General features: G+C 39.2%; 1 protein-coding gene across 1 annotated transcript in view; it reads right to left on the reverse strand.

The window, feature by feature from the left end:
* The window catches only part of GALNTL6 (polypeptide N-acetylgalactosaminyltransferase like 6), a 457,489-nt gene that overhangs the window by 12,050 nt on the left and 423,078 nt on the right, over positions 1–22,361 (reverse strand). The window contains 2 exon segments of the mRNA XM_040555653.1: positions 2,110–2,226; positions 11,238–11,459. Of these exon segments, the coding sequence (XP_040411587.1) occupies positions 2,110–2,226; positions 11,238–11,459 (339 nt within the window).

Here is a 22,361-nt window from a genome sequence, read left to right on the forward strand (position 1 = left end):
CACACCAGAAACGAATCCAAACAATCCCCATGTTAGCAAAGGAAAACAGACTATTTTGAGGGTTAAATAGCATTATTATTATTATTATTATTTGATGGGGCGGGGTGTGTGTGTGGGACTTTTAAAGCCATTAATTTTCATCCTCCTCTGTCAGAGCTGAAAAGCTCCTTCTTTTCTGGTTGTCATCACCGAGAAGCTCCCAACGATGCTAATTCGTTAACCTTCCCTGGGGCCCGTTTGTGTTCAGCTTGTCCGGAGCTGCCCTCTGCTGCTTGTTTTCTGAATTACACACTTTAAACAGTAGCTCTTGGAAAAGGAGAAATGTGTAAGAAAAACGAACAATCAGCTGTGTGATCCTGCTCCTGCCCCTCTTAAGCAACCCAGAAAAGTCACTGAACTGTTCAGCAAATTGAATTAAATGGCTTGGCTTGGATTTTGGCAGTCCTCGTCCAATGCAACTGTACCATGCTGTTCAGAAAAATGTTCCCTTGCAGTGTTTTGAACGCTATTCTGCTGCGAGAAGGTACGTGCTGTTCTACTCCAGCCTCACAGAAATAATTCATGATTCCCTCGAGGCACACGTCAAGCAGTTTGGGAGGTTTCATAGTTCTGGCTCAGCACTTTGAGGTTGGTTGAACTTGTTCTGTGTTAACTTAACCCTATTTATCTTAATGAAGTCACTTCTTGTTATTAGTGTAGAATGAGACTATTGCATTGAATCTGTTTCCAAGCATCATGATGTGCTGGAATGCAGTGAAACACAGAGTCCTTCCTGATGGTCTTCTTTGTGTCCCTTCCCTTTCCTCACCAGAACTTGCTCCTTCAAATGATATTTCAAGCCTCCCTTTCTTTCTGCTTCCCTGGTATTTTTTTTGTTTCTTTTAACAACTTTTCATCCAGTTTTCTTCCCTCTTTTCTCTTTCCTCATATCTGGCTTTGTCAAGACTCCCTCTGTTCTTGATGAGGGTTTGGACCTCTTTACGTTTGCAGATTTTAAAACTAGAGAGGCCACAGTGATGGTCTGGACCATACAAATTCCTTTAAATAGTTGTTTGAATTACTGGATGTCTTTCATAAAAAATAAAATAAAATATATATTTATCTACACCAGCACCCTATCACTGTGCTTTACCTTTGCTAGCTATATGAAGAAGCCTTCTTTCAGCAATCTCCTCTCCCTTGTGTTGGCACTTATCTAAATTGTGATCATTCTTTAGCTTCTTAGCTTCATTCACTAACACACCTCCCCCTGCATTTCTCAGTATCCTCAGAGAATGATTTTTGACCTCAGCACTTCAAATATCTCTCAGAACTCCTCTCTCCTGAGCTTTTAATATCTTTAGAAGTGCCATGTATGACTGCCAAGTCAATTTTTCTCTTCAGCATTGGTGATTTTTTCTAATCCGTGACTTTGCCGTGTGGAAGGCATGTTCACTAAAATTGCTAATAAATGGTCAGGTTGTACCTTTTGTCCAGATTCTCTTTGCTCATGTTGGCCAGAGCTAGTGAGTCATGATTTCTTTCCTATGGCACTCACAATCATGGTGAGTACAAATGAGAGATCTTTTCCTCCATACTCCTGGGAGGTAATATTTTTCTTCCTAACCTACCTAGATAAAAGGACATTTGAGTCTTTATCATCTCTTATCCTTGTGAAACCCTTTCTGGCTTTCACCCCATTTATCTCGCTTATACTTCTTATTCACTTAACATATGACCGCTTACTGTGTTTATTGAGATGAAAGCATAAAAGGAGACAACCACTAGAGCTTTACATGCCCAGGTAGTATATTTAAAATATTTTCAGGTAAGTGAAGTGAAATCAAAGTGTTTTCATGACACAATGGGGTAGAATGGGGCACCCCAAAGCTCTTTGGGTATTACAATTCCTGTTGGAAATTCAGAAGAATATATAGCACAGATGACAAAATTCTGAGGTTAGGTTAAAGCATACTTTTAAAAAAACTATTAAGGTCAGCAATCAGTCAAAAATAATTTCTACACCTTGCTTTATCTTAATAAAAAGAGGAAACCTCAGAGAAACGTTCAGAAACTGGAAAAGAGATGTAACAATTTGACACTGCTTTTGTCTTTTAGCTGTTAAAATACCTGTTCATGCGACCATGTCCGTTCTGAGCCATCCTTCACACAAATGTCCAGCCTCAGCTCAGTCCCCGTGGCTCCATGTTTACTGTCCACGCAGAGATTGGCTGCCACGTTTCGAATCTGCAAAACCAAGCAGTGACATTTTACATTAAACCAGGCTGCAGAACAGAGCTTCCAACATTAAGGAGCTAGGAATTCAACTGTCTTAGAAGCTGAGGGGCTTGAGGCTCAGTTATATATATGTATGTGGTGGGTCTTACTTTTTACAGGATAGAGCACCAGCTCCTGGAATGACCTATTCTTTATTTGAACAGCTTTGGAAGCAGCAAAGTTTGAAATACTCTGCTTAACAAATGAAAGGTAGGTCTGTATGAAATAGTCTCATGCAAAGAAACTAAGAGAGAGAAAAGTGTGGAAAGTTCAAAGTTGAGTCTGTTTTTTTTTTTCTTTTTTTTTTTTTTTTCCCTCTTACTGGAGCAAGTGAGATCAACTGCATTAAGAGGAAATGATTTCTGAATGACTCTCTCACAGACTTCGGAGCAATATTTCTTGAAGACTCAGGCACACCCTTTCCCAATGCGTATTCTTATTTTTACACAATAATGCCATTGTAGATAAGGTTTGAACTAGTGTTCAAAGTGCATAAAATTAGAAAGTACTTAACTTACTATGCTTACCCAGAGGTTCTTTGTGCTGTCTTGTCCGTATGCTTCTGCAAACAATCTGCAGTGGAACTTATTCTTAAAAGGAAAATCTCATTTTTGAGACTGAAACAATTGAGTAATAATTAACCTGTGACTATTAGTCATACCGTTTATGTACAACTGCTGTCATGGAGATATTTTTGGAGGACTATTCAAAAGGAACAGGCTGCCCACTGCCACTAAAAAGAGGAAAATGTTATATTTATTTTGCAAATACATGTATATTTCTCCTTGAATACCTTAGCTAAGCTGTTTAAAAATCCTTCAGAAACTTCCATAGCGAAGAGGACTTCTTAAACAACTTTCCCCTTCAAGAGATACAGAGAAACAGAGTAACCAAAACCTACACACATGCATGGAGCTGCATACAGATTTGGTATATATAATACATAGAAAGCAGGTGCACATTTGACATTCTTGCAATGAATTTGGTCCATATTTAAAAAAGAAAAGCTAGATGCTGAAGGAGATTCAGCTGAGGTGGTATTTGTAACTTTCTATGGAAAATTTTTAGAAGTCATCATCGTTGAGATATTATGTTAGACAAATGTAAACACTGCCACTCTTAAATACTGTGTATCTCACCAAAACCAAACCAGGATGAAAAACAACACAGCACAAAACGTTGCAAAAAGGGCAATAGTCATGCTTGTAAGACACACGGGAAAGCTGCTCTGCTCTATTCTTGAATCTGGAGGATTGGAATTGAGTCTATTCATCATGTTCTAAGAAAGATTTAGACAGATGGGAAAGCAACAGGAACTGGAGAAAATTAAAACAAACAAACAAAACCACCACACCACCTTCAGGAAAGGTTTTAGGAACTGCATTTGTTTAGCTTAGAAAAGAGCAGATTGAGCAAATGATGTGAGCACCAGTTTGAACAATTGGCTCCAAGAAACTGAGCCTTCACCAGACTTCAGAGGAATATTCTTCCAAGACTTGGACAAGTGCAGTTCTAGGGTATATTTCCTTATTTTGACGCAATGAAATTGCTGTTGAAGAGATCAGATACTAGCTTTTTGATATACACAACCAGATGCTGAAACCCAGGACCAAGCCCCATAGTACAGAGTCACGTTAACTGAAAAAAGGATGAAATGTAATTAGCTCTCAACAACTCTGCCTTCATTTTCATATTGTTCAGCGAAAAAGACAAGAAAGAATAACGAGGGGAAAAGATTTTATTTTTATATTTTTTGTCTTAAGTGAAATATCTATTTCAAATATTATGAGCATTCAGTCATTTCTCAGTGCACTTAAATTTACTTTATATAAATACAAATTATTGGCCTGATACAAAATTAAATGATACATCAGTTCTGTCCTTAAAGCGTGTGAGCTAATTAACATGAAGATGCTAACAATTACCATTAATCCTTGGGATATACTTATGGGATTCAGAATTGTAAAATGAAAGAGAATACACTCCACATTCAATGAACACTTACTGGATTAAGGAGCTTTCATAATTCTGTCTAGATGGCATTGCTCCATCCTGTCTCATTCATTTGGACTATGTGGTAAATTTATTCTACACATTTCTGGAAAAGCTTTGTGCTGAAGCTACATTTAGTTCCTTCACTGTTGGAAACCACTCCCTCTGCTCCTTAACAGTTTCTTCGAGTTAGGTTATTTTGTTTTGTTTTGTTTTTCAGCTTACATATTAATTCAACCTTTTTTGTTTTATCCTTCCTGTCAGCTGCAGAGGGGTTGTGGTTTGTTTTCCATTTTCTTTTTGTACTACAGGCATTTCAGTCAAGTCTGTGCTTTTGTTCTCTGGCATTTTTGTGTGGCCTTGGCAGTCACTAGAAATTGAACTGAGCCATCAAGCTGCTGCCAGAACCACAGGGTATGTTCTGCTGAACACCAGCACTGCATTGCCGCCAAATCCCCTAAGATCCCTTCACAGAAGAAGGAAGAAAAGCAGGAACAGAGCAAAGAGAAGCCTATTTTCATTTATACATCAATATGCATTTGAACTGTCTTGTCTCCAGTCACATGGCACAATGCATTTCAAATGGTTAGGTTATGAGCTACAACTCGAGAAGAAATAGCTAGCACTCCTAACACGCTCACATTTCCAACATTTGTGGTTGTGCCATTGTGGAGACTGGGGATGAACAGGAGACATTTTATCACACATGCGGGTAGGGCACTGAATTGCTACATACAAAGATTATTTGCCCAACCTTAAATGTTATCATTTGTACATACAGATGTGTGTATGGGAAAGGCACGTTTTTGAGGAGTTTGTATGGACTAACAAGGGTGGTTAGTGGTGATCTTAAACGCCTTTTTAGAATTAAAGCATAGGATGCTGTGTGTATATCATTATGCATACTTCTTGAAATGCCATCCTAACGCACACTGGGACAGATACTGAGAAAGATTATGGACTCTAGAGTTCTTAGAGAGAACAGGTGAGGTGTAAAAGCACAGAGAACACAAACTCTAATGGATATGTGTTCTCCCTCTTCTATATTGAAGCTGTCGGAGTAAGGACATAAAGGCTCTTTCAGTGCTGCACCTATCTTTGGCAAATAGACATGCCAACAGAGAGAGATTGCTGCTGTTGTAGCATCTGACTTCTGTGCTTTAAATGAGGTAGCAAGCCATGAGCAGAAATCACAGTGTAAGTCTAGATACAATTATCTTGCATATTATAAAAAGCAGTGAATATACATTAAAACTACAGCTTCCTTTCTCTACATTAGCCAGCCCTTGTTAAAAAGGCTTTTTTGCAGAGTAGACAAGGCCTGGAGAAAGGAGTAGCTTAGCTCCCCAGAAGTAGAGTGGAAAGAAGAACATGATGTAAAACAGGAGCCAGAACATGGGAGGAGAGGTCTTTAAGCCTGTACTTTAGGTTTGAAGACTACCCTGTTACCTCTCGACATTTGAAGCTGCTGATTCGATAAACAAGTATTTCTCCGTTAACTTTTAGGGAAAAGAACAAAGGACTTGTTAATGCAAAATATTTTTGACAGATGATGTCAGTATGGCCAGCTCCACTACCAAGTGCATTGGATTATTAGGACCTATTAAAATATTGCATTTTAAATTCAGGGTTTGCATGTGTTTGATTAAAGCATCTCTGTGTTTCTCTATAAACAGAAACAGTCACGACTACAGCGTTCGTCCAGTGTCTTGATGAGAGAGACACTTAAAATAACTACTTTGTAGAGAAAGCTGACCCGTGGGCCCAGGCACAGACAGAAGGATGGGATTTATTTGCAGTCAGAGTGCTAGTGGTTCCCCTAAGTTATTTGGTATATTGGTCACCTTAAGATTGTTTTTTAAGATGTCAAAATATTTTGAGAATATTAAAAGTACATTTACACAATTATCCACGTTCAGTGTTGCTTCCTTTTCAACTCTAGCCAGTTGAACAATTGACTGTTCAACAGAAAGGGCATTTAAAAGATTGTTTTCTTTATACTTGAAGGAAATTTGTGGTCAGCAGTCACCACAGGGAGGCTGTGGCAGTTAAAGACTCATCTCTGGTTCCCATGCCAGTCTCTGTGTCTCAGTTACTTCCCACCACCCTGCTAAGCCCTTCCATTGAGAAAGGACCAGACATGTGCTCTGTTCTGCTGCTGCCTTGCTTTAACTGAGCTACACTGGTGGATGCAATGGGTGAGGAATGCTTGCAGGATTTAATTCTGTCCCTTCATCAGTGAGTGGAGCAACTCCTAGGATTGTATCATGTGATAAATAAGAAAAGCATAGTATGTATTCGAGCCTATCTGTCAGTATCTTTGGTTGGTTTTATTTGTGGAGCTTTGTTTTGCAAAAAAACAAATCAGAGGTTCGGATATTTTCAGGTATCAAAGGATTTCTCAATTCCTCTCTTTCTTCCCTTGTCCTATTTCCCAGCTTTTTTTTTTTCCCCCCATTGATAATGATATTTCTCTTAACTATATCGAGTCCAGTCAGCTCCCTTCCTTCACAACCTCCTTTTTCTCTTTTACCCGTGACTGAAATTATCTGCAACTTCAAACGCTCAGGCATTCACTTTTGCTTGCCCATCCACACCAGGTTCATCTATAAAGCTTCCTAGAGCTAAGACAACATAGTGCATGCGTGAGCAAAGCTGCTGAGGTACAAATCAATTGGCTTCCAAAATCTCCAGTTTCACAGGAAATCTGAGGACAGACAAACTTTGTAGTACATGTGAAGCATCAACAGGCAGGGCAACATGCATTTCCAGTACGAAATAATATAGGGAAATTGACCACACTCAAAAATAAATTCACTTCAGAATCTCACACCAAAATAAAAAGAAAACCAGGGGTTCCCAAACAGTATTTACATACAGCAGAATATACTGTCTCCCAGATAACTTGACCTCAGGCTGAATTAATGTCAGAGTTTTGCAGAAAGTCAGCAATTACATGATTTAATCTTCTCCCCATGGGAGATGCAGATTAAGATGGTCTGGCTTCACACTCTGAGCAAGACTGCAAGTTCCTGCAAGATTTGCTCCTGAGACAGGGTGAGATGTCCTGGCTGCAGCAGTGCCTGCCCTGTGGCCCCACTGTCAGCCCTTCTGGAGCATAGTGGGTGAGTCAGAGAGGGAGAGGCGGTCCCATGGGCACAGGGATCTGTGCTGCGTGCTCGTCAATGCACTATCCAGCTGCACCAGAAGTAAAAAGTGTGGAAGCATAGCAACCTAAAGACATCTCTGTGCTCAACACGGTCATCGTAAAATGATGAAGGTGGAGATGGTGCTGTGAATATCCCTAGGGTGCCCCATACAATATAGCAACATGAGAGGCACCTTGGTGTTACCAGTTCGTAGAGTACTTTCCTTACATCTGATTCAATGCCACAAATAAGAAAGTGGCTGTAGCTCTTGGAAGACATTACAAACATTCATTTATGTTGCTTTTTTTGTCTGAGCAGCGCTTAAAGACAGTTTTTGTGTATGCTTACATTCTCAGATAACCCCTAGGGCCATCAACGTCTACAGATCAAATACACAGAAACAAGCCACCCTTCCGTCAACTGACACATAGCAATTTTAAGCGTATTTATCCTTTGTGTGAGCAATAAAAAGGAAAAGTTGAAGTTAAAAGAAGTCAAGCTCTGCCAAAGACCTCACTGAAGAAACAGGGGACTCTGTATGACACTGATCCTGATGAAAGAGCTTTGAGTAGCTCAGTTGTGCAGCGCTCGCTCTGTGCGGTGTGGGGAATAGCTGGTTATGCTGCTTTTGTGCAGTGCCCATCTGACACATGGTGGGCTGGGACTGACTCATTAAGGGTATGAGGATGACACTTTAAAAAAGAAAGTTATCAAAAGAGAAGGTAGTGAGTTCTTGTGTTTTAATCCTTTTCAGATATGCTACTTGATTTAACTTCATGCCAGTGCTGTAAAACAATTCTATAAAATCCATGAAGTCTGGACTGAAAAGGTCCTATAGCTCAGCACTGTTGCAGTAACTGAGAGACTTGCTGTGTATTAAATCATTGAATAACAAGTTCGTGCAACAGCAAATGAAATCAAGCTTAAATATTTCCCTTTTGACCCAGTAAAACAAATCAATTTTTTCATATCACCTTGACAATAGGGCTCATGAAGTCTAAAGTAAATTGCAATGGCTGAAATTATATGATTGATTTACTATAAAATGTGTTTTCAAATATATTGTTGGAAGCTGCACAATACACACAGAGCGGATCACAGCTTGTAGGTTCAGGAGTACTTCCTAAGAAAACACCCAGCATCCAAATCTCACCTAATGCAGCTATTGTTTTAACTTCCTTCAACAGGATTTCAAATACATGCTACTAATAAATTATTGCACCTTTGAAAGAGAATGGGATGGTTATTACTGTTTTTCAACTGGTAGCATCCCTTCCAATATATTTGTAAGGAAAGAACAAAATCTAAATTGAAAACCTGCTCTTTTTATTTTTATTTTTTTTTCTCTCCATGGTGGGAGAGGAAACAATACAGTAATCTCACCTAGACACAGAACTGACAGTCTCACTAAAATTAATCTGTCTAGATTCATTGTTGCATTACTTTACTGCACATATTTCAGATGTTATAAGGCAGAACAGAATATCAAGGAAATATACACTCCACCAACTACAAAGGACAAAAGGCACAAACAAAAACAAGACATAAAATAAGGTCATGTTGAGTGTAGTGAAGACAACTGTTTTTTGCTTCCCAAATTTGCTTCTTCACCATCATGAATAGATTGTGTCAAGAAATTTAAGAGTCAGATTTTACATAAGTGTGTTTGCAAAAAGAGAGGAGTTATGTAGCAGCTGTCTATGAGACGCCTGTTTTTACACCACACGCTCTTACTAGCTATGTATCAAAATACCAGAGCCAAAAATTGCCTGAGTAGCTCATTGTTTGTTCTTCCTCAGACTGGCATAGGCAAGCAGATGTAAAGTCTTTCTAAGTGCAAGCAGAGAGAGTACTAAATGACAGTCAGCTTTGGCACAGACTTTTGGTGTGTTTAATCAGCAAGGTTTCCAGAGCTGCTTGAATTCTTACAAAGCAATAACACACAGTCTGTTTTCCTCTTTCTGCTTCTAATTATGACAGTCATTGACCTTCAAGTTTGTTCAAGTCCTTTGCAAGTACCAGCAAATTAATTAAAACTTCACAGAAATGTGACAGTCTCAGGAAAAAATAGGACTGAAACTTCTTTTTATTTTAAAGAAACTATATCTTAGAGGAAACAAAGTCTTTGGTCTTAACTTCCTTCCTAAGAACTCAGTAAGTACTTTTGAGGTACAGATTAGGTACCACTGCTATGATGTATGATTTGCTTTTAAGAAGTCTTGCTTTTATGCAAATAGAGCATTAATAATGATATTAGAAAAATTAATACCTGAATCACAATCTCTTCCTCTTAGACATTCTGAGTTAAGGATTGTTTGGCTGGCTGTAGAAATTATAGATCTCACATATAGATCACAGTATTCAAAGGATGCACATGTATACATGTCGAAGACCACTGTAGCAGTCACACAACCCTGATCCAGCCTGGCTTCTACTAATGAATTTGTTACCTCTTGGTACAAGTTTATCCAATTAAGTGTGTGCAACAGCATCAAAGATATTAGAAGCATTAACAACAAAGGAATTTGTTATTGTGAAGGAGTAGCACGTAGTAAGACGCAAATAAACTGACATTCCTTTGAACTTCCACAACTGGTAGCTTGCAAAGAAGAATTAAGGACCACTACTACCACAGAAAGTTATTTTTAAAATTTGGCAACGAAATAATTTGCTTTAAAAAAAAATCTGGAAAACTATAAAGGCACCTGTGTTTAGAAATCCCCTCCACAGATCATCCTTGACCACTGGGGAGATACTGAAATGGAAAATGTCTTACCAAAAGTTTTGGCCAAAAACTTCATTCTTTGGTTGGTCTGAGAACCCCAAAAAAATCTCCAGCAAAATCTGAGAGGGACAGAACTCACAGTACAGACATTCCTATTTTTTTTTTAAAGCAGCCAAACAAACTGAGAGTAAAGCCTTCTTTATAAATCTTAATGAACTGTGTGGAAAAAGCCCTCTGCATGTCACGTTCAAGATGAAATGAATCAGCTGTAGTACCTAGGGGTAAAATGCCACTGCAGCTTTCAGTACAGCCACAGAAGTAATTTCCTGTCCCTGCACTCTTTGTGTTTTCATTTCTTCTGCACAAAACAAACTGTCAAAACAAGGTGTGCCCTGGCTCTACTCTTCAGAGAAGTCTGAAGGCAGAACATCTTTGATCACCTCTCTTTGGTGGAGAGTTCCAGCAGGCTGTTTGTTTGCCCCCTACTCAAGTGATGTGCGGTTATTGGCTTCCCTTTCCCCTTCTCTCCCTTCCTCTCATCCCCCAGAAGAGAAATTCAGTTTGTCTGCTACTGATACTTGGCACCTACAAAATGCAGGCCACAAGCTGAGCAAAATTAGTCTTTTAAAAAGAAAAGTACCAAGGCTCCACTTTTCATACTTGTACATATGAGCAAAACAGACCAAACCTAACTGCATCTACACAGTAGCCCTGGTGAATTGCAAGAACAGGAGGAAGTATGTAAGTGGATATGGAAAAAAAAAAAAAGTGTTGACTTCAGAACTACTTCTTGCTAATGAGATTCTCAGAACCTAAAATCATCTTCTGAAATGCAATAATGAGTTCTACATAATCTTTTCCATGTTCTTGTCCTCATTGTGCATGTAGCTTATGGCCTGTGCACACGAAATTGTAATGAATTACAAAAAGGACAGCAATGGTTCTAAGACATGACAGTTTCTCATTTTAATGGCTAGTCCATGGATTGTTCCAATCACTAAGAAATCCCTTAATAACACTACTTATCAAAGGAGCCAAATCTAATTTCATAATTTTAATTTCCTGTAATGTAAAATGCTAGACTCATTTCAAATTTTTTTTCCCTAATTTCTCACCTCCCCCCAGGCAGCAGGTAGAGGCTCCACAGGAGGGTAATATTTGGGGACATCCCAAGCCACTGCAGCCATGAACCACTTGAAATCTTTACATTTAAGGTGCTTGCGCAGTTCCTTCTGGGCAGAGATATCACCAGTTGAGAGATGTCTGTACTCAGGCCGTCGCTGGTAAATGTACTCTGCAAACTCATCCATCCATGTCTCTGCCACACGCTTCAGGTTCTGTGCAGCAGAAAAAAAGCAAAGATTAACTTTTCCATGCTTTGACTGAAATGATATCTCCAATGGAGAGAATTAAGCAAACAAAAAATCAATAGTCCACACAGCTCTTAAGCTTGGCTGGTCTAGTTTTTTATTCTTAACATGGAAAAATACTGGTAAACATATGCTACCTTCATTAAAGTGTTGAGCAACCACTGCAGAGTATTAAGTATCCTGTTTTCCTGCTGACTCTATAAGATACGTTCTTTTGTCTGTTGAACATCTTATTTTCCTTCCTATTCTTTATGCATCTTTACATGGGTTTTGACTAATACTGAATGTTAAACAGAATTTTCTTTCAGCTGCTCACATTTGCTCCTATGGCTTTTCCTGTTAGCTCAGAACCTACTAGTGTGCATGAATAGTTTAAATTACTCCTTCTGATATATTTCACTTCACATGTGAAAGGTATCTGAATTTCAGCTGTCATCACATGGCTTACTCACCTAGCTTTTTGCACTTCTGAACCTCCTCCAGTCTTGGTTAACTTCTCTTCATCAATTTGCTTTTCCTGTTGCCTTCACAGTTCTCCTTAGGGAAATCTTAAATACCTGACCTAGAACGGAGGTCTAGTTGCCCTGCAGCTAGCCCTCTCCCACGATCACATCTCACAAATCATACCTACGTTTTAGGTATGAATTACACGCATATGTATGGGGCAAGCAGTCATGACCTTGCTCTGTGCTCTCACATTTGGTTTCACGCTAGCTTTGGAAACTTTGTTGTATTAGTGTACTAGTAAGTCTGCAAAAACATAGCCCATAATCATGAAGTGACACTGACTTGAGGAAAACCAGCTAGTGGAATAGACTGTGCAACTTGTGTCTTTCTGCACTCATCTTGTAGACATACCTAGATCTACTTCTGTACAAAACCCAGTTCTGGCTTATGCCCCACAAAGTTTATTTTTGTTGGCATTTTACAGTGAAGACAATTATCTATTTTCTTGTTTAAGAACAAGACCGAAGAGATACATTTTATTGTTGTTTAGCATCATGGAGTCTAAATAGCAGCAGGACAGGGGAGATTTTCTATATTTCTGTGTTTTTTTCCACATGAATTTATATGCAGATGTCGTTGTGGAATACAGATTTAGTCTATTCTGCATTTCCACAGCTGCCCAATAACCTCTTATCCCACCAACAAAGCAACATCTCACTGGATGACATTGAGACACTGGAGTGTTCTTATTGCTTTGTTTGTAAAAACATCATCAAGTTTTGTAATATTCTTTTTATAGAACACTAACTGCAAAATGCTGAGATTTGCTTTGTAATAAGCTGGAGGACAATATACATCTGATTATCAGCAACATAAGGTAATGTTTCTTCTCAGAACATTCTCTGCATATAAGTAAGACTGATTCTTACTCTGATTTGCTTTCAAGATTCGTTTGAAAGTTCCTTTCCTGAATTTTATTAATCCACACAAACTAGATGTCTCTGAACTAATAAGGCTTATCTGAATACAAAGACAGCAAGATACAGAACAAACAAAGTACATTTAGCTGACACTGCAAGACAAGTTTCTATGTGTTTTGTCTGTGTGAAGCAAATACATTAAAACCTGCAGGGACAAAGCAAGTAAAATTAAAGAAGTTTAAGAAATCACATGACTTCTATCCCTATACAGAAATGGCTCATGCCCTATATAGGGTTTATTTTTGTTGTAATTTTATGACAACCTAAATTATTTTACTTTACAAGGCATTTGAATTCAAGAATAAAGGAACTGGGTAGGACAAAGAAAGACAAAATAAATTCAAGAACAACATCTAAATGACAAGCCCACACTTTTAGCAGAAACCCTATAAGAAAAAAATCTCCTGACAAGTAAAAGTACTATGTGAGGAGACTCCATAAATGAGGCTAAAATATGATTAAGCACATTAAAACCAAAAGCCAAAATCATAGAATCATAGAATGGTTTGGGTTGGAAGGGACCTTAAAGCCCATCCAGTTCCAACCCCCTGCCATGGGCAGGGACACCTCCTACTAGACCAGGTTGCCCAAAGACCCATCCAACCTGGCCTTGAATACTAAAATCATGAAAATAAGTGTGATCCTTCTAGTATATTTTCTATTTCTGTGCGCTGCACACTTCATTTACTGTAATGCAAATGCAGTTTAAGACTGTTATAGAAAATATCATACTATTTTTGTTTTAATCACTTTATCTAATAGTGTTATTTTCATATAAAAATATGGCAAAAGTACAGTAAAAAAAATCTTAGGAAAGAAAAACTCAAAATACCTCCAGCAGAGTCTGAGCCCATCAATATTGAAGTAGACTCTGCTGGAGTTTTCTCCAGTTATTTGGCTAATCTAAAAGAACTGCATTCTTCCTTAGATGATTATAACTGAATAAAAAAGAGTCCAACAGAAATGCTTCGTATTATTACACTTGTTCACTAGCTCAAAACTCTCATTCACCCATCAAAACCTCTTTGTTTTCAAAGGAGCCCTTTATCATTGCCTTTTTTTTTTTCTGTCTCTCTCCTTTGTGGTGGTAGAAACCCACCAAAATATTGCATTTGAAAGAAAAGTACAGTTCTGCCCACCATTCCCTAAGTATCATGTAAGCCACTTTATCCAGGAAGCTGCCCACAAGGATCATTGAGTCCAGCTCCTGGCTCCACACAGGACCATCCAAAAATCAGACCCTCTCTCTGAGAGCACTGTCTAAACGCTTCTTGAACTCCATCAGCCTTGGTGCTGTGACCACTTCCCTGGGGAGCCTGTCCCAGTGCTGACCACCCTCTTGGTGCAGAACCTTTTCCTAACACCCAGCCTGACCCTCCCCTGTCCCAGCTCCATGCCGTTCCCTCGGGTCCTGTCGCTGTCCCCAGAGAGCAGAGCTCAGCGCCTGCCCCTCCGGTCCCCTCCTGAGGGAGCTGCAGGCCGCCATGAGGCCTCCCCTCAGCCTCCTCTGCTTGGGGCTGAACAAACCAAGGGACTTCAGCTGCTCCTCATACGTATTACCCTCCAGACCCCCTTCACCATCTTTCTAGTCCTCCTTTGGACACTCTAATAGTTTTATGTCCTTCTTATATTGTGGTGCCCGAAACTGCACACAGCACTTGAGGTGAGGCCGCACCAGTGCAGTGCAGAGCAGGGCAATCCCTTCCCTCACCAGCTAGCCATGTCCTGCTTGATGCACCCCAGGATACAGTTGGCCCTTTTGGCTGCCAGGGCACACTGCTGGTTCATATTCAACTTGCCATTGACTAAACCCCCCAAATCCCTTTCCAGGGGCTGCTTTCCAGCCTCTCATCCCCCATTCTGGATGTATAGCCAGGGTTGCCCTGTCCTGGGTGCAGGATCTGGCACTTGCTCTTGTTAAACTTCATGCAGTTGGTGATTGCCCAGCCTTCTAAGTAGTCAAGATCTCTCTGTAAGGTCTCTCTGCCCTCAAAACAGTCAACAGTTTCTCCTAATTTTGTGTCACCTGCAAACTTACTTAGCATATATTCAGGTCCTACATCCAGGTAATTCATGAAAACATTGAAGAGAACAAGCCCTAAAATGGAGTCCTGGGGAATCCCACTAGTGACTGACAACCAGCCCGATATAACTCCATTTACCGTAACCATTTGATCTTGACCCGTCAACCAATCATTCACGCACTGCATTGTGTTTTTTTTCAGAAGGACACTGTGAGAAACAGTATCAAAAGCTTTACTGAAATAAAAAAAAAATATATCAACTGGCTTCCCTTGGTCAACTATGTGGGAAACCTTTTGCCCTGGTTTCAGGTTGGACAGATTTAATTTTCCTCCTAGTAGCTGGCAGGGTGCTATGTTTTGGATTAGAATGAGAAGAGCGCTGATAACATGCTGATGTTTTAATTGTTGCAGAGCAGTGCTTACACCAAGCCAAGGACTTTTCAGCTTCTCGCTCTGTCCTGCTAGCGAGCAGGCTAGGGATGCAGCAGGAGCTGGGAGGGGACAGACCCAGGACAGCTGACCCAAACTGGCCAAAGGGGTATTCCATACCATCTGACGTCATGCTGAACAATATATAGGGGTGGCTAGCCGGGGTGGAGGGGGGGCCGGCTGCTCGGGGATAGGCTGGGCATCGGTCAACGGGTGGTGAGCAATTGCATTGTGCATCACTTATTTCGTACACATTATTACTATTAATACTATTATTATTATTATTATTATCGTTATTATTTTCCCTGTCTTAATAAACTGTCTTTATCTCAACTCACAGACTTCACTTTCCCGTTTCTCTCCCCCATCCTGGAGAGGGAGGGGGGAGGGTGAGTGAACGGCTGTGTGGTGTTTGGCTGCCAGCTGGGCTAAACCACAACACCTTTTCATAAAAGGAAAAGTCCTGTTCATTAAACAGGACTATCCCCTCATGAATCCATGTTGGCTGTGACCAATGACTGCACTGTCTTTCATGGGTTTTTCAATAACTTCCAGAATAATCTTCTCCATAATTTTACCAGGCATTGAAGTGAGACTGACAGGATCCAAAACTATTTAGACTTTGTTCCCTGGTTCTTCCAAAAACATTCTCTCCATCCTATGCCAAAAATCTTCCACACCTTGCCAGATTCTATAATGAAACTATACATCCTTAGCAAGTTTATACATTACCATCATAAGCTGAACCTGCATGAGGCAGCCCTTTGAATTTCAATAATTTTAAAATACAAACTCTTCATTTGCTAGCTCTAAACCTCCAGACTGTTTATGAAGGAAACCTCTGTCCTGGAGAAGCGGGAAGCTCTTTCTGAATGTGGTAGTTACAGGAAAGCACTCTGTATCCAAATACTTTGAAGAGGTTTGCTGGCTTCAGTTAACATGGGTTTTTATACTCATTATCTCTACACAAGCTCAGTAATCACATTTTCCTTTAACATAAACATGTGCAGACCAATAACAAAAACTACAAACTGCAGTTAACCCCCATACTTAAATTGAATGCAGTCAGGTAGATGAATTCTCCTGCAAGCTAGCCCAGAGCAACCTTACACAATCGAAGGCAAACATTTATGTTGCTGTTTAGAATATGCTAACTCAGCATGACCCTGGGAATGAATGAGTTTTGCTAAGCTGAATATCCCAGTTCTGTGGCTTTCTAACATTGTGAGAAGTTGCCCTGTGAGAAGACTCTCCTAGGAACATAACTTCTCTGCAAACCGTGTCAGTGAGATTCTGTTTATTACTGACCTTATCACCAACAGAAAGGAAGAGGAGCACAATTGAAATGAGAGAGCTCATCGCACTTTAAGGCTTACTGATCAAGTGACTTACTTCTAAAGATGTGATTTCAAGTCCTTTATGAGTCTCCTAGAATTGTCCTTACTACTATCTGGTCGAGTGGTTGACATTGTGGAGGCAGTAGGACTGTTACATCCTCCCTGCCTTAGCCTTAAATGAGTCTAGATACATTCTTGAGCATGTCAGTATATTAAGCCCCACAAATAAGAACTGGAATGAACAGCGACCAAATCTTGACAGATTCTGAACGTAAAATAGGTGCTAAGCAGTTTTGCACTGTTAGGACTTTAAAATGTATGTGTGTGTAGTGCTGTAGAGACTTACAGGTCAAAAAAGTTTTAGAGCCTATGAGATCAGGTAGCATTTTGTGAATGTCCTACAGCATCACGTAAGCACTCCAGTCTCATAGTAAAGCTAATTTACAACAAATTTAGAACAAACAAAATAAGTGTTGGCTTTGAATCTTCTTGATTTCTGTCTCTGTTACTCTTTGTATAATCTTTTAAAGAAAATAAGTCCTTTAAATGCCAGTTTCTCAAACGGCATCAAATATCTTTATCAATACAAATAATCAGTTTTGGTGTGTTTTTTTGGTAGATCACATTTGCTTGGATTCTGTTACTTCAAACTGAAAACCTCATCTAAATTTATACAGAAGGGAAAAATAAAGTATGTTTCTACAGCTGAAAAGCTGCTGTGGCTTGGCTTTGTTGTCAAACTACTACAAGGTTACAGATGTCCAGATCAGGTAAGCTGGACTTTTAATATAAAAAGGAAAAAAATAGAAAAAGAAATAGGAACATTTATATGAAGATCAGTTCAATACAAAACAGTTACACAGATTGTAAGGGAGTCACAGAGATTGCAGATGGACATCTGAAGAATTTCTCAGGACCTATCCATGACAGACAAATGATGACTTGTTTTCCCTCTTGTCATATTCAATGAAAAATTTCTGTATGATTAAAAAAAAGCCCGATGATATTTGAGTAGATGCATATTTCTATGTATAAGTTTATGACAGGTGTCAGCAAGAAGCTGAGAGATGCATGCAGAAGTCATATCAATCATAGTAAGACTCATGCATTAGCTGTCATCAGTTGCCCTTGCATGCATTCTTGATTTAATGAAGTTTTGTGGTGCTGCTACAACTTTACTGTTTGGTAAATCCTTTACTATTAAGCTTACATTTGGACAAGTTAATTTTGTATGAGCTCATACATTTAAAACTGTGGCTTTGTTTTGTATTTTCACTCAGCAATGTTCTACAATGGTGGTTAAAATACAATGTCACTGAAATCCAGACTTAATAAAAGAGTTGAAATGAACTTGACTGGAGAATGAAAGAGACATGTGAAGACTTCTCCACTTGAGAAAAAGAAATTTTTCATGAACTGTTTTGTCCTTTTCACGTTCTTCAGTGAGTAGTCTTAATGGTGCAAGATCATCTGCCTTTTACAAGAGACATGGCGTTTACTCAAACTCAGTGAGAAGCTAAACACATTTTTCATAAGAATGAAAAAATAGACTCAGGCAGGGGCATGGCAAAGGACGGATTCATAAATATTCCCTCTTAGCAAGGTTTAACTAGCTTGGCCCCTGATAAGACAGGGGTAATCCACACGTCATAATTAAAATATTACCTTCCTAAATACTATTCCAGATTGCAAACCTGCATAATTCCATCACACAGTTACATCTTTTCCAATTCACATTCTAGATGCAGCAGTTAAACTACCATAAAAATGTAATTTCTGTTTTCAGTTTCTCCAGATGTTCTAAAGCACATTCTGTTATCCAGTGGCACTAAAGCAGTACAATGGTTTTCCTATTTGTTTCATTACACCTGCATAACCCATTTTTTCTGCTTTTGTGCCTATCTCACTTTTTGCACGAAACCAGCCCTGACTCCAATCCACAGACTTTGCTTTTGTCAGTATTAAACTGCTACAGGAACATGTGGATCCTGCAATGAATTCCTGTTGTCCTACATCTAATCTGAATAGTTTCCAGGAAGCTGGATGTCACTAGCAGACACACACCCAGCTGCTGTAGTTTTGTGTGTCACAACAGCCTTTTCTCTCATCAGCCAGGACATCAAAAATCACTTTCAATTACCTCAATCAAATATGAGTCACTGTAGCATGCCTAAGGCCTGACTGTATTTCAGCTGTGAAATGTAAGAGAGGATACAGCTATTTATTTACTAAAAATAACACAACAATCTCTGCAACAACTGACATATTAATCTATTTCCTTCCTAGTAACATTCCAATGTGGTTATTATCTTTCTACCTATTTCATTTTCCTACTTTAAATGTTCTCTATTGTTTGTTTTGTGAAGAACAGTGTTGTTGCTACTTCAAAATGGGTGTAATTTTTACTTGAGGAAATAGCTTTACTTCATTTGGCTAGGAATATTATAATATTCAGTTTGTTTTACATAAAGAAGTATTTAAAAAGCGCATTTGGATCCATCCAGCCAAGAGAACTATACTTGATGTTCTGCTGGCTTATGGGTAGTATAACGTCATAATAAATCACCACGGAGGAGGAGCACAAAGTACAACTGGAGGAGCCCATCCAACAAGTGCTGATCAATATGACAGAGGTAGCAGCATACAAAACCTCACAGCACGCACAAGGAGAAAAACAGTATCCTAAACTTCAGTCAGACATCCTTCTTGCAGTAACAGCACACAATCATTCCTAATTCATGCATATTTCTACAGCAAAAACATAGTAAAGCATTTCCTGGACACTAATTACAGCTTTGTGACATGTAGAGGTCTAAGCTGCCCACATCAGTTACATCTAGATGTGGACTTTCATCTCTTTTCCCTTCTTGCCTAATTCCCTTTTAATTTTGACATTAGGTACTGCTAGTGTTTGTCAGTCTTTATGCCTCTCGGGCATCTTGTTTTGGTCCTCTGCACTTAATTGTGTTTAAAACTTGATTGGGTTTCATTCCAGCAATGGTTTATATTTGTATAAAAAAACAACCAAATGAAGAGACGCCTGCAGGTGTAAAAAAAAAGGCTTCTCCATGGAAGACAGTATGCTAACTAGTTGACAAAGCTGGGGGTGTATATAAATAACTCTTGTGAGAGTTAGCACAGCACAGCTGGCAGAGAAGCAAGAGACTATTCATTTTCAGCCTGTAGCCTGCAACTACCTAGAACTGAAATTCCACAGATGTCATCTGAAAACAACCAGAATTCCATTCTTTGTATAAACGTTTATATCTCCAGCACATGAAAAAATAAGACCTACTCATTAGAAAAAAGGGGGAAAAAAAGCACTCTGTCACTAAAGGACACATCTCTGCTCACTTGAGGCCAGGCTGTGTGGCTTGGTGGTCAGTGAGCTCTGCAGGCATGCAGGATGGGCATGGTGCACCATGAGGATGCTTCCTGGCCTGAGCCCAGGTCTCTGCAGGCTGTTTGTAGGGCTGCTGTGGGGAGAGAGGGCATAAAGCACAGTGTCCTCACGGCCACTCTGAAGATTACCATTTCAGAAAGGTATAAATATAAATTTTATTTACTGACCACTACTCCTCAGCAGAAATCATAGTGACAGTGTAACACCATCTCCACAAATCTGTTCACTATTGTGATGTTCACTTTACGGAGTCATACTTGGTGGGCACTTTCAGCCTTTAGCCCACCCGTGCAGTTAAGCCTGGAGAGAGAGTTAGCAGTTTGATGCCAAATACATTTCTTTAGCCATGTAACCTGACTTCCAGTGCCAGTCTATTGAACAAATCCTGGAAAGCAGTTATCGCTGATGCTGTTGTTATCCAGGAACATCTAGTTCTCCATCTTTTTCGCATTCCTTTCATATAGCTAACGGTTAAACTGCCTGTCCTGTTGCCTTTTTTATCTTAAAAGCAAAATTTCTATTCAGATCAAAGAAAATATGTAAAATTAGCATTAAAAAAAAATTACTGCAACTTTCTTGTATTCAGGGATTAGAAGATATTAAAGTTTTTCTTTGATAAGTGCTCTGTTTGAGATCTTAGTTTAATTTTAATGACGAATTTATAAATCTGTTAAATGAAAAAAGTTAGAATGAAAACTTTGTAGTTGTTGTATTGTATGACCATTATCATATATTACAATTGTGCTGTTGCAAGAAGGCAATTCTTGCTTGATTCTGAAACGATTAGCTTGTTCTAAGCTAACATTTCACCTGCTTACTGTGACTGCTGAATCCTAAGTGAATTTGTGCTACAGCCTTTTGCACTAAAGAGGTGATTGCAGAAGTGCCAGGACTGCCCCCTGAACAGCATGCCACATCCATCAGTTTGCACTCCAGTCACAAGGAAACCTACAAACATTCTTTACCTAACTGTTTCTCCTTGGTTCTTTAACCTGGCTGGAAGCCGAAAAGAAAATGTTCAAGGGCTGCAGTAAGAAAGCCTCAATCAATATTTGCAGCTGGAAAATAAAACAAAATAAAAAAGGTGATAATATTAAAGGAAGCTCTGTCAAAAATGCAAATGTGGTCAAAGCACCAGATGGTCTAGCTACAGAAATTTTCCCTAAGGATCCCTTTCGAAGCCACACAAAAAGGCTGAGCAAATGGTTCAGGTGGGAATCTGAACCCACCTTTATCAGCTGAATTCCTGAAACAAACTCTTGCAAGTTCCAATTCAGCGACACTGTGTAATGAGGCAAATGTCATCGTGCTTGTGCCTGCTGGGTCAGAGGATCACTGTGCTCTGGGATCCCACGTCCTGGAGTGCAGGGAGGAATTCAAGTTAAGATTAGGCTTCACCATGCTGCTTGGTTAGCATCCAAATTTGAACTTCAGTGGGATTGCCCTTTCCTTCAGGAAGGCCTAGTACTGTAATGCTCTGTAGTTAATGCTAAAATGCTGTGTAAGACACCTGCAAATGAAAACAATTTCTGTAGATATATTTTGAAATTCTGAGTTCATCTCTGCATATCCTATGGAACAGTGAGCATTTATTGATAAATGTCTTACAGCCTCGGCAGAATTGCGAATAGAAAAATATCCACCCCCCAAATAGGAAACTAAATAAAATAAATAATAAGCTCGAATATACCTAAAATAAATTGCTAATAATATTTTAAAGTCTAATTTCATCGGTAACTGGCTAAAAGAAAATGGCTTATGTAAAACTCTTAAAAATAAAGCAACAGTGAAGAATACCACAAAGCAACTAAAATAATCCAGTCAAACAATTCAGAAGTTCTTAATAGGGCAACATCTTGTGTAGGATTTTAAGATTTGAGGACTTGCTTGCTATACATGCCTTACCTAAAACAAACAGACAAAAATAGCTATTAGTCACTGCAGTTTTGTGCAGAGGCTGACAGGTTTGGAATGAACAAATAATTATGTGGTGCTTCCACATTATAATGCGGAATCACTGCTGTCATCTGCTTGCCCATTAATCTCATTTCATGTGCAATTACCTGTAAATTGGGCATTGACTGCACTTAGTAAGCAGCTACATCCTGAGATATCTCCTGAAAAAATAGTCAGCTTTGCTATCCGCATTTGTTCATCGTGGTCTGTTTTATAAATCTACTACATGTGTAGTTTCCTTTACTTTTGTTCTGTACTACCAAAGTTTTACTGACAGAGCATTTCATGGGTGG

Source organism: Cygnus olor, chromosome 4, assembly GCF_009769625.2.
Source record: "Cygnus olor isolate bCygOlo1 chromosome 4, bCygOlo1.pri.v2, whole genome shotgun sequence".
In the NCBI taxonomy this organism is placed as follows: domain Eukaryota; kingdom Metazoa; phylum Chordata; class Aves; order Anseriformes; family Anatidae; genus Cygnus; species Cygnus olor.